The 12,856-nt window shown below is 37.7% G+C and overlaps 1 protein-coding gene across 2 annotated transcripts in view; it reads left to right on the forward strand.

Moving 5' to 3' along the window:
* The window catches only part of RARS1 (arginyl-tRNA synthetase 1), a 31,659-nt gene extending 22,715 nt beyond the window's left edge, over positions 1-8,944 (forward strand). For both annotated transcript variants that reach the window (XM_043989390.1, XM_043989389.1), the window contains exons 10-15: positions 157-335; positions 1,142-1,251; positions 2,130-2,235; positions 6,121-6,293; positions 7,741-7,988; positions 8,710-8,944. In XM_043989390.1, the coding sequence (XP_043845325.1) occupies positions 157-335; positions 1,142-1,251; positions 2,130-2,235; positions 6,121-6,293; positions 7,741-7,988; positions 8,710-8,819 (926 nt within the window). In that variant the 3' untranslated portion in view covers positions 8,820-8,944. The remainder of the gene's footprint in view (positions 1-156; positions 336-1,141; positions 1,252-2,129; positions 2,236-6,120; positions 6,294-7,740; positions 7,989-8,709) is intronic.
* Positions 8,945-12,856: the final 3,912 nt, after the last annotated feature.

Below are 12,856 nucleotides of genomic sequence, written 5' to 3' on the forward strand. Positions count from 1 at the left end.
AAACCCTTGATGGGCTGAGATTTAAAATATCATGAGTTAGTAAACTTTACCCAGTTTAAGAATACATGCACAGGCATACATACACACATACACATACATACATACATACAAAAGTAAGACATTTTTGAGAAATCCTTTTACTGCCTATTCTTACAGGATTTGTACAAGTGGATGATGGGAGGAAGATTGTGTTTGTCCCAGAATGCTCAGTTCCATTAACAATAGTAAAATCAGATGGAGGTTATACTTATGATACATCTGACTTGGCTGCTGTAAAGCAAAGATTAATTGAAGAAAAGGCAGATATAATTGTCTATGTTGTAGACAGTGGACAGGTGAGTTCATAGATCTCTTTTTGTTCATTTCTTCTGTGCAGTTATAATATTTTACTTTGTCATTTGGTAGCTAAGGTTCCCCAAACCATAAAATTCAGAATAGTGTTATTCATGTTCCACAAAGGTATTTAGATGTAAGACTAAAATAAAAAGAAATGGAAGAATTTTTTAGCAGCCTTTTTGTTGCCATTTTTTAAAGATTGGGGACCTTAAGCTTTTTTGCATCATGGACCCCTTTGGCAATGTGGTAAAACTAAAACCACTTCTCAATTTTTTTTGTGAGGCAGTTGGGGTTAAGTGACTTGCCTAGGGTCACACAGCTAGTAATTGTTAAGTGTCTGAGGCCGCATTTGAACTCAGGTCCTCCTGAATCCAGAGCCGGTGCTCTATCCATTGTGCCACCTAGCTGCCCCTCAAATTTTTTTAATGCATAAAATAAATACAGAGGAAACCAGTTGTATTGAAATAAAGATAAAATTTTTTCCCAGCCAAGTTTATGGAGCCTTGGAGATTAGTGGACCCCAGGTTAAGAACCCCTATTTTAGAGAACCCCTTCTGTAATTTTACCGATAAAACTTTTTTCCCCTTTCAGCAAAAATATTTGGGTAGATCTTCCGTGAAGGTTTTATGAAAGGACAGTGCACAAGATGAAGTTATTTAAGGAAGTTTTTTCATTGTCAGTGAAAGAAGTATCCATAATGAGAAAATCACAAATCATGTCTAGTGTTTGAAACATAAGCATATCCTTAACTTCTTTAATCACAATACAGAATAGAACAAATAAATGTTTTCATGTTATCTTGTAGGCTTTACACTTCCAGGCAATATTTGGAGCAGCTCAGATGATTGGATGGTATGACCCTAAAGTGACCCGAGTAACCCATGCTGGATTTGGTGTAGTGCTAGGAGAAGACAAGTAAGTCTGTGAAACCTGGAAAGAGAAATAGACTGCCCCCCCCTTCTAGATATCTACAAAACAAATCATATTTTATTTGGTAGCATGATCATAATTAAATAATTAAGTCATTTCCAAGCATGTTACCCTATTTCTAGCCCTGCCCATAACTAATATCATTATTGATTATTTGTTACATTGAGGTTTATTTATAGTCAGAAGAACCCTGCATCCTTGTATAACTAAATAATTAAAGAATTGCTCAGAATTTTAAGAAAAGCAAGTATGAATTGTCTGGTTTGTTTAAATTTTAATTTGTATTGAGTAGGGGTCTCTAGAATTTATAGGCAGTTGTGTTTAAAATAGTGTGAAGTTAGCATATTTAACGTTTACTTGATATTTGTCCCTGACCCAGTTCTTTATTTTGGCACCTCACTAGTCAGGTACAATCATTTAAAATCATAATTACTTAAGGATTCAATATTTTTTACATTTCTGTGCTGCTCATGTATTATAATATTTTCTTCCATTATAAAACATTTAAATAAGAGAAAATATTTTGATCAGCCAGCAACTCTGTGTGTGTGTGTGTGTGTGTGTATGAGAGTGAGATGGTTGTAGATGCTTAAATTTCACAGATTCTGTCATCCAATTTCTAACTGCATTTGTCCTAGCTTTGATTTGTTTGTTGTTAAGGAAGCACCTTTCATTTTGTCTTTTTTCCACTGTCCTTAATTCAGCACTTTGCCCTTCCCCTCTCTACCACCCACCACTCAATTTCTCTTTTCTCATAGCCTCCTTTTTATTTTGTATTCACTCCAGTGTTAATTTTGTTTTTATTTTAGGTACCGTTGATGCTTGAATCCATTAACCCAGAACTTTTTAATCTTTACTTTTAGGAAGAAGTTTAAAACTCGCTCAGGTGATACAGTGCGCCTCATAGATCTGTTAGAGGAAGGACTGAAAAGGTCTATGGATAAATTGAAGGAAAAAGAAAGAGATAAGGTAATTTTATTCCATATTGGAGTTAAGTAAGCATGTGTTTTTATTATTTTTTTCTTTGCTTCTTACTGTATTCATTGTTTTGACATTGTACTTTCTCATTTAGCTGTCCTTAGTTCACTCAGATTTGCTGCATCATCTAAAGCTTCCTTAAACTCTTTTGATCCTGTATAGTTGAGATTATCATGAATAGAGATAGAGCAGGGTAACGATAGCCCCTAAGAATAGCTCACATTTACCTAGCACTTATTTCTTTACAACTGCCAAGTAAGGTAGGTCATGTGAATTTTATTATCCTCATATTACAAATGAAGTGAAATGACTTTCCCAAGGTCAGATAGTTTATAAATAGAATTGCCAGTGCCCTTCCCAGATTATAGAACATAATGAGAAACTGGCTAAAAAGAACAAAACTAAAGAAGTTTTCCTTTGAGGGAAACCACTCTTGTTTATTTAGATTCTATCACTGGCAATTCAATAATAAAACACAAATGATATCTTGACAAAAGAGGTCACTTGGGGCAGCTAGATGGTGTAGTGGATAGAGCACTGGCCCTGGAGTCAGGAGTACCTAAGTTCAAATCCATCCTCAGACACTTAACACTTACTAGCTGTGTGACCCTGGGCAAGTCACTTAACCCCAATTGCCTCACTTAAAAAAAAAAAAAAGGTCACTTCCCCAACAGTTAATTTCAGCGTCTTTTCCTATTGCCTCTATCACTGATGCCTTCATCTGCTTTTCTGGATGCAGTTGAGATAACTGAATAGTGTTTGGCAAAAAAAGAAAAGAGAAACCCATTCTCTCTAGTGTGTGTTACTCATATGTCCATATTCTTCGTGTGGCATTTAGCTTTTGATCCTGGGTTCCCCACATAGAGCCAACACAATCAGATGAAAAGTAAAAGTTAGTTCCTTTGTTGTATTCTGTCAGATTCAAGTGGACCGATTATTTTTGCTGATTTGAATAATTAATGTATTAATGTCATTTGTACTTTTCCTGGTTGAAAACAAATGATAAGATTACATTTTTCCAAAACCAAATGCATAATTTTCTATTTATTGTTAAAAGTACTATTTGCAGTTCATTTGACATGATTTTGCCTTAACATCACTTTGTACTTATGGTCTGTTACCTCAGTTTGTAGCTGCGTAAATGGTTGATAAATATGCATTCAAAAATCCTCCAAGTCAAAAAAGCAAGTAATGGTGTCATTGTGTAAACAAAAGATACCAATTGACTGAGCCAGCCTTAATATTTGTGAATGGTGAATTTTATTGCCCTCTTTATGGTTTTATACACTGAGAAGTTTTTATATTGCTATGCATTATTTAGTCTTGGCTAGCTAACCTTGATTAAAACATTCTGTCACTTTCTTTCTTTCCTTCCTTTCTTCCTTCCTTCCTTCCTTCTTTCCTTTCTTTCCTTTCTTTCTTTCTTTCTTTCTTTCTTTCTTTCTTTCTTTCTTTCTTTCTTTCTTTCTTTCTTTTCTTTTCTTTTCTTTTCTTTTCTTTTCTTTTCTTTTCTTTTCTTTTCTTTTCTTTTCTTTCTTTCTGAGGCAATGAGGATTACGTGACTTGCCCAGGGTCACACAGCTAGTGTCAAGTGTTTGAGGCCAGATTTGAACTCAGGTCCTCCTGAGGGAGGTGCTTTATCCACTGTGCCACCTAGCTGCCCCCAAAACATTCTGTCAGTTTCTTACCCTCAAATATCAGAATATTACTTGCTCCCTGTTGTTATAGACTCTCCTTTTACCTTCTTCACTCAGTAACCTTTCCTCCCTTGAAGTATACTCAATCAAAATTTCTATCCAATCAAAATTATAATAGTTGTTCCCACCCCCACCCCCACCCCATGTCATTCTCTCTCCTTTAAGGGGTTTAGTATCTGACTCACCAACCATATCTCCTTGTTCTTATACTATGGGATTTTAATATCCTTGTAGATGTTCCCTCTGTCTCAAATTTTTAAACTTCCTTGTGTCTTGTGATCTCCTTCAAACGGTACCTCAGCTAAACATAGCAATGGTTGCACACTTGATTTCACCATTACCCACAGACATCACACTTCCCTACATCTTCTATCTGACCATAACTTGTCATTCCACTTTTCCCTATGCTTAGTCCCTCCTGCACCTCTTCTTGGCTCTCATTAAGACTTCCTTTACTCCTCAGTGTTTTCTTGGACCATTTCCTTTGCTCTGACCTCATTTTTTCCTCTCTCCGATCTCAACCCAATAGTTAGCTATTTCAGCTCTTCACTGTCTTCTGTTCTTGAACCCTTTGCCCCTTTGTTCTATGGTTGCTCTTCACTTGCGAAACTTCAACCCTGAATTATTCCCACCAGCCTCCACTCCTTCTCACAAACAGCTGAAAGAAGCTAATGGAAATCTCACACCCATTCTGACTGATTACTTTGCAAATTCATGTTATCCAACCTCAACTTGGGTCCTCTCTGTAGTAAAGCAGTCCTTTGGCTATCTCATTCCACACAGAATCTGTTCCAAACCTCTTCCCTCCTTAAGCCCCCATGTATCTTCCCTCTTCTTTTTTAGCTGAGGACCTTCCCCTGACTTATTGTTAGAATTAAAGGAATGAGGTCTTTTCCCATTTTCATCTTAAATCCCCTAGATCAGTGGTGCCACCAAACTGTACATAAGGATCCTTGCAGGCTGCTCATTGACTTAGAAAACCATATTAACATCTATGTTGTATTTTTTATTTATTTATTTTGTTAGATATTTCCTAATTACATTTTAATCTGGTGCATGCAGCTTATGCTCATTTGAAACTTTTGCCCTGGGGGGCAGCTAGGTGGTACAGTGGATAAAGCACCAGCCCTGGATTCAGGAGGACCTGAGTTCAAATCCAGCCTTATTAGCTGTGTGACCCTGGGCAAGTCACTTAACCCTTGTTGCCCCACCCCACCCCCAAAAAAAAACTGTAATTGGGGAAACCCTTGCCCTAGATGGCATCTACCGTTCTTCTTTATTAAAGTTTGACTGGCCCTTCTCCTGCCTAAGTCAGCCCCGCTACATGTGCACCTGATCCCATTTTTCCTATCTTATCCAGGAAATTGCATCCCCAATCATCTCCTTGAACCTACTTCCCCTTGAATCTTTAGCTATCTGTAGTTATTGCCTATATTTCTCTCCTCTCTACTCAACCCTTTGTAATCTGGCTTCCAACTGCATCACTCAGCTGAAACTTCTGTCTCCAGAGTTACCAAATTCTGATGGTCTAATCTTACTTAGTCCTGATCTTTCTCAACCTATCACATTAGAAATTGTTAGCCACCTTCTACCTTTCTGACTATTCATTCTCCTTTGCTGACTCATTTATATCATAAATACATAATTGTGCATATTTCCTTAAAGTTCTGACCTAGACCGTGTTATTTTCTTCCTCTGTACTCCCTGTCATCAGCTTGCATGGGCTTAACTACAATCTCTGTGGATATGACTTTAAGATCAGACCCATTCACTGAGTTTTAGTCCCACAGCACTTGTTTCTTAAGTGCAAATCTGACCATGTCACTTTAACTCTAGTGACTCCTTACTCTCTCTAGGATAAAATTAAAAACCCTCTTGACTTTCAAAGCCTCTTACAACCTGGACCAACCAACCTTTATCTCTCAAATGTCTTTTTGGTTAGGGTATTTTGTAGGTATTTGTACCTACTAACTATATACTTATACTACATGCAGACATGTACATGCACATATACATGTGTGTGTGTGTGTGTATACACATACTTATACATATCTCATATTTATTTCTTGTCATTTTCAGAATGTAAATTCATTGTGAAAATATGGATTGTTTCATTTTTTTTTTTTTATCCCAAGTGCCTGGCCTTACTCAATAGTGAATGATCCTTTTTTCCTTAAAGGTTTTAACTCCGGAGGAATTGAAGGCTGCTCAGACTTCAGTGGCTTTTGGCTGCATCAGATATGCTGATCTTTCCCACAACAGGATGAATGACTACATCTTCTCCTTTGACAAAATGCTAGATGACCGAGGAAATACAGCTGCTTACTTGCTATATGCCTTCACTAGGATAAGGTAAAGTGGAAAGTAAGGCATATGATGTAATTTTAGGTAGAAAATCATCTTATAGACAAGTCCATTGTTAGAAATGGAAGACACCATAGAGGTTAGTTCTCATTTTGTAAATGAGAAAACTGAGGCCTAGAGCAGTTAAGGAGGGCACCCATGCCAGTCATAGCTTCATTTCTCACCAGGCTGTACTCCAGACTTCTTCATTTCCCTTCATTGAGTACCCAAATTGCCCCCTCCCAGTATATCTTTGCTGCTTTTGGTTTCCTTTTATATATGATCTTTTCTTCCACCATGGTAAGTTCCTTGAGGACAGGCGATGATCTCTTTGCTTGTATTTGTATTCCCATCATGTAGCATAGTGCTTAATACAATTGGTGTTAGAGCTGGGACTCAAACCCAGATCTTCTGACTCTTAGTTCTAGTGCTCTCATAACTGCATTGTGCAACCTCTTGATCTAAATTGTGTTTTACAACGTCCCCAGAAATGTACAAATTATTTTTGTTTCATTTTTTTAAATACTGTTTTCATCTTGTAAGAATTATTCTGATTTGGGGGACCCCATCTTGGCTAAGATCAGAAAGCCTCAGGTGCATGCCCCAGGCTCCAGCCAGGATATGCACGGAAAACCTGAGCACCATGCCCCAGCCGGCTTTGGACACCACCCCTAGGGGTACCAGCAAATTAGCTTAGGGTATGTGGGTGGTTGGCCCAGGTTTCCTGTGAGAGAAGGGTTTTTTATTCTGGGGGGTGGAGAGTAGAGGGTGGAGACATGGAGAGTAGAGAGGAGGAGACAAGAAGAGAGAGGAGAGTGGCAGGCGAGAAAGCTAAATGTGGACACGCGTGAGATAGAGAATTAAACTAAGGAGCAGCTGAGTCCGGTGGGCAAGTTCACAGGTCCTATTTCCTGCTTGTCTTTGTTCTTATTTCTAAATTTATTCCCACATCAATAAACCCTATATTTTTTGTTTATCTGAAAAGAGGCTTTTTAATCTCGTTTCTTATTAGTCTGGGAGAAACGACTGGGGAAGGGGCAGTGTGGAAGAGATCCCATATTAAATTTGCCCCTTACAGATTGGTGGCCCCAGTACGGGGCTTAACGAACCTGGGGGATCATTTAAAAACACCCCTTACAATCTGAATCCTTGGGCTTTGCCTTTATTTTCTGGGCTGCCTTCTCTAAAAGTTACTGTTTAAATATCTCAGAATTAACCTATTTAGATTTTCTGTTTGATTTTAGCAAGTGTTTCAGATCAGATTATTGCTATTATGAATTGCATCGTAAAGTTGGTACAGCTGCTATAATGCTCTAAGAAGAAGCACTTTTTCTCTTTAAATGGCAATAATGTGAATCACTAATGCACTTTTCTTTATGTTTAATTTTGTAATAAAAAGAATGGTTATACATACCATAAAAGAGCAGCAGTGTTCACACAGCAATTTCCTTTCTAGATCTATTGCCCGATTGGCTAACATTGATGAAGGGATGTTGCAGAAAGCAGCTAAAGAAACTAAGATCATTTTGGACCATGAGAAGGAATGGAAGCTAGGCCGGTGCATTTTACGTTTTCCTGAGATTTTGCAAAAGATTTTGGATGATTTGTTTCTCCACACACTCTGTGATTATCTCTATGAATTAGCAACCACCTTCACAGAATTCTATGATAGTTGTTACTGTGTGGAGAAAGATCGACAAACTGGTAAGTGTCTTAATCCTACTTATAGTAGGATTTGGTGTGGAACATTCAATATGACATAAGGCATTCTCAACAAGAGGTAGTCATACTGATTAAGCATCCTAGACTGTATCTAGAATGAATTCTTGGCTTTCTGTTTATTAATAACAATCCTCTGATGACTTCTCATCAGTTTTTCTTCTACTACATTCTTTTCTTCCTCTATAATAAAGTACATTAAATTCAAGTAGTTATGAAATTGAACTATGTAGAAATTCTGGCCATTAAATGATTAATTAATATTGGAAAGAAATGCAGGCTACCCTTTATGCCCTTGGGTTCCTTAATTCCTCAATATCCTGAACTAGAATGTGCAAACCAAAAATCATTTTTCCATAATCCTGGCCAAAGTACCATAATATTTTAATATTACTTTTTCTTCATAAGGAAAAAGAAAAATTTGTTTCCATCTAGAGCACAAAGACACTTAGAGGACATTCCAGAAAGAAAGACGAGAATATAAGAATACCTCAAAGAACCAAGCTGTTTCAATTGACAATGCATTTTTTTAATCAATTAAAATATTGGTATAGAGAGAGTAATCTGGACTTTTTTTTTTTTTAGTTTAAAAAAATCCATCTCAGTTGACATGCTTGTCCTTTCTAAGGTTAAAAGTCAGGTAGCATTGTTTATCTTAACAAGATGTGCATGATAACAAAGTATGCCTTGTGTTTCTCTTCCATAGGTGAAATATTGAAGGTGAATATGTGGAGGATGTTGTTGTGTGAAGCAACTGCCGCTGTCATGGCTAAAGGATTTGATATCCTGGGTATAAAACCTGTCCAGAAGATGTGATTAAGCCTGTGTTTGAGACATTTTGTATTTTTACCAAAATGGCCCTTAGCACTCTTTGCTTTTTTATAATCATGTGGAGAAGATATTTTAAAAAATAAAGGAAAAATGCAACTTTCTCTATAAAAGGGGCATTCTTATTTTGAATTAATGTATTTATAAAGGGAAAATCATGGTCTTCCAGTCCCAGAGTCCATTACTACTAACCTGCTTGGCAATCAGTCACCCCCAACTTTAACCAAAGGCACCAGGCATAGCCATACCCTGACATGGTGACGATGGCAAGTCCAAATCTCATTGGTAAAATTGGAGAAAGGGACTTGTACATTATCTCTTCACTTCTCTGGCCTTTCAGCTGTCTACCCTTTGCAGATGCCCATTCATTTCCTCCTTCCCTAGAAGGAGATGACTATAGACTACTAATAAGAATCAAAGTAAAATGATCCTTAGCACTTACTTCATCAGTTTCACTATCATTGTTATCCTCTAGGCCTAGGGGGGAAATAACAGTGCAAATATACGGGGCAATGTGTGGATATTAGTTAAAGTATATTATCAGCTTTCAAATACTGTTTACAAAAACTTGTCCTCATTGCAGATACTCTTGATATGTGTGTATATTGTCAGGAAAACTTTATATAGGTGGAAAATTAGGCATTATGGGTTATTTTTAATATTTGTACCCTTGCCTTTTCTCAAATAAGTTCTGAGGTTTTCCACAACTTTAGATACTTTGTGATTTGTGAATTGATTCCCCTCAATGTTGGCTCCTGCTCAAATCTGTTTGTACACTTGTTCTAATCAAACTTCTTTTTCTGTTGGTTGTCTTCCTAGTTTCATCCATAAATACCTCACGACTTCCCTTGAACTCTTGCCTAGCTTTCTTTAAAATGATTTCCCCCTCCAGTTCTGTTTTATTAGGTGATACTCTTCATAGTCTTTCATTCTTCCCAAGATTTTTGAAATGAGTTTATGTTCTAAACAGTGTTACCTTCAAGTACCATATCTATCCTGGTAAGGTGTTTGCTGAGTAAGGGGCTTTTTAGTTTCTTGTCTTCTTGGCGTGGCAATTTATATCTTGGTTACACTTCTGTATGAGATTACTTAAATCTACCCAGCATTTAAAGAACAAAAACTATTCTCAATAATTATGAAAGATTGCTTTCTGCCAAGCTCCTTGATGAGACAAAAAAACCCAAACCAGGGAGGAATCAAGCAGAGTATGAAAAAGAAATCTCACTAATGAATATTGAAGCAAAAATTTCACATAAAATCTTGATATGCCCCTTCCCTTTCACCCTTACCCCGCCCCCCCCCCAAAAAAGGACTATGGGCTAAGCTTTTTTTTTTTTTAGTGAGGCAATTGGGGTTAAGTGACTTGCCCAGGGTCACACAGCTAGTAAGTGTTAAGTGTCTGAGGCCGGATTTGAACCCAGGTACTCCTGACTCCAGGGCTGGTGCTCTATCCACTGCGCCACCTAGCTGCCCCGGCTAAGCTGATTTTATACCAGACATGTAAGAATGATTGAAAATTAGTAAATCATTCAGCATGATTAATAATATGTGAAAGAAAAAGAAATTTGATTATTACATCAGGTACAGAGGCGGGAAAAAGCCTTAGATAAAAGCAATCATTTATATTTAAATACAAAAGTATAGGTATGGAAAAGTGTTGGTATTACAATAATGGACCTTTGTTTCAGAGAGAAGCTTAGAATCATTCAATAAATTCAGCCCAATCCTGTTCAATTCTGGACCCAACCTCTATTTGTAGGTTCTTAAGGTACATACATCGTTGATGAGCTCAGGTAGAAATGGATTCCTGCACAAATGAACACACGTCTTGTATTTTTGTTTCATTAAACATTTTCCAATTATTTTTTCTTTTTTTTTTTTTTTAGTGAGGCAATTGGGGTTAAGTGACTTGCCCAGGATCACACAGCTAGTAAGTGTTAAGTGTCTGAGGCCAGATTTGAACTCAGGTACTCCTGACTGCAGGGCTGGTGCTCCATCCACTTCACCACCTAGCTGCCCCTCTAATTATATTTTAATATGATTTGCAGCTCTTGCAAGTTGGACACCTCTGCTGTACAGCACATCCTTTGGCCGTCCATTCAGCAGCATTCCAGTGCAAGCCAGGACAAAATTATGACAAAATTACACAGAATTTTTTGAAAGATGCTCTAAAACAGCAGAGAAGATCGTAAGATCTTAAGATAAGATCTTAAATTGGAAGGCCCCTCAAAAGACATTTAATGGACCCCTCCTTATTTTACAGATGAGGAAACTAAGACATTCTCAATCCATTTGGTTTTTCCTTTGTGAATAGTTGGGTCAAATTTTGGAATAATGTTCCAGAACTTGATATAATCAGCACTGTAACATTTATAAATAAGAGCATCTAGATGACTTCACCATCTATATGGAATTGTGATGTTTAAAATTTAATGTGTTGTCTAAAAAATCTAATGTGTGGTCGCCTTAAATTAGAAGCTTTAGCGCCAGTCATTGGGCATTAAGCATTTATTAAAGCATACTAGGTATTAGAGGAAAAAAGAACACATGTGGAGTTAAGAAAAGGTCTATTGGGATGGCTAGGTGGCACAGTGGATAAAGCACCAGCCTTGGATTCAGGAGTACCTGAGTTCAAATCCGGCCTCAGACACTTGACTTACTAGCTGTGTGACCCTGGGCAAGTCACTTAACCCCCATTGCCCAGAAAAAGAAAAAATATATATATAAAAAAAAAGAAAAGGCCTATTTAGCCTAGAGTTCCAGCCTGGTCTGGTTCTTCCTCAAGTCCTCTGCCATGAGCCTGCTTCAACCATGAACTCCTCTCAGACTGAGTGTGGAAGCTTTTTATGGGTCTGGAGCAGAAGCGGTCCTTACACACTGCTTCAAGCTGATTGGTAGGTGTCATCCAAATCCATTGGTTCACTGAACTTGAAGGTGGTCTCAAGTTGAGTTCAAAGTCCTTAGCTTCTGAGAACAATACCTCCTTAAGGGCCTGCCAGGTGTGGTTACAATCTAATTAACTTGAAGTAGACTAATCAGCAAAGTCAATCACTCTCACTTAATTCAATCAGTTTAGATTAATCTCCAGGTGGGCCTTTGAGTATCTGCCAAATCCCATTATTTTCTCACAGAATCCTTCTTCAACTTGTTTTCTATGCTGGATCTCCTTTAAGATGGCAAATAATCATCTTGTATGGCTCAACAATCAGAATTATTGAAGGCAGTTTGGTATAGTGGGAGAAAACACCATCTCCAGTTAGAGGAACAAAGCCTGAATCCAGATCCAAAGGCAACTCTGTGGCCTAGTGAATAGAATGCTGAGCCTGGAGTCAAGAAAGATCTGAGTACAAATCCGGCCTCAGCTACTTAGGTGCTGTGAGAACCTGTCCAAGTCACTTAACTTCTACCTCAGTTTCCTTAACTACAAAATGGGGGTACTATTAGCACATACCTCACAAATAAGATAATATGAGAAGAAATGAGATAATATTTTTGCAAATATAAAAATTTATAAATGCCCAGAGCCTAGCACATAGTAGAGGCATTTAATAAATGCTTGTTTCCTTCCCCCAACCCCACCCCACCCCCAAAGTTAAACATCACCTTGGATAAAGTACATCCTTATTCATGAAATGGAGGGATTAGACTAGATGGCCTCTCTTCTACCAGCCCCAAATCTGTAATGGTCTTATCATTTTTAGTCCATAATTTTAACAAAAAGTACATTTAAAAATCAACTTTACTATTATTAGTACAAGATAGGAGAGATATGGTTAGCATTTTAGAAAAATATCTCGGGGGTTTATAGGATTGATATTTCAATATTAAGTGAACAGTGTCATGTGGCACCAAAAAGTCAGTGCAATTTTGGGATGCCTTGAGGAAGCAATAGCTTCCAGGAACAGACTCCCCTGCACTTGGCTCTTGTCAGATTTCCCTTGGAATATTGTGGTCAGTCCTGGGTGCCACAGTTTAAGCAGGACATTGGTAAGCTGGAGAATGCAGAGGAGAGCAACTAGTCTGGT

This window comes from Dromiciops gliroides, chromosome 2, assembly GCF_019393635.1.
Source record: "Dromiciops gliroides isolate mDroGli1 chromosome 2, mDroGli1.pri, whole genome shotgun sequence".
In the NCBI taxonomy this organism is placed as follows: Eukaryota; Metazoa; Chordata; class Mammalia; order Microbiotheria; family Microbiotheriidae; genus Dromiciops; species Dromiciops gliroides.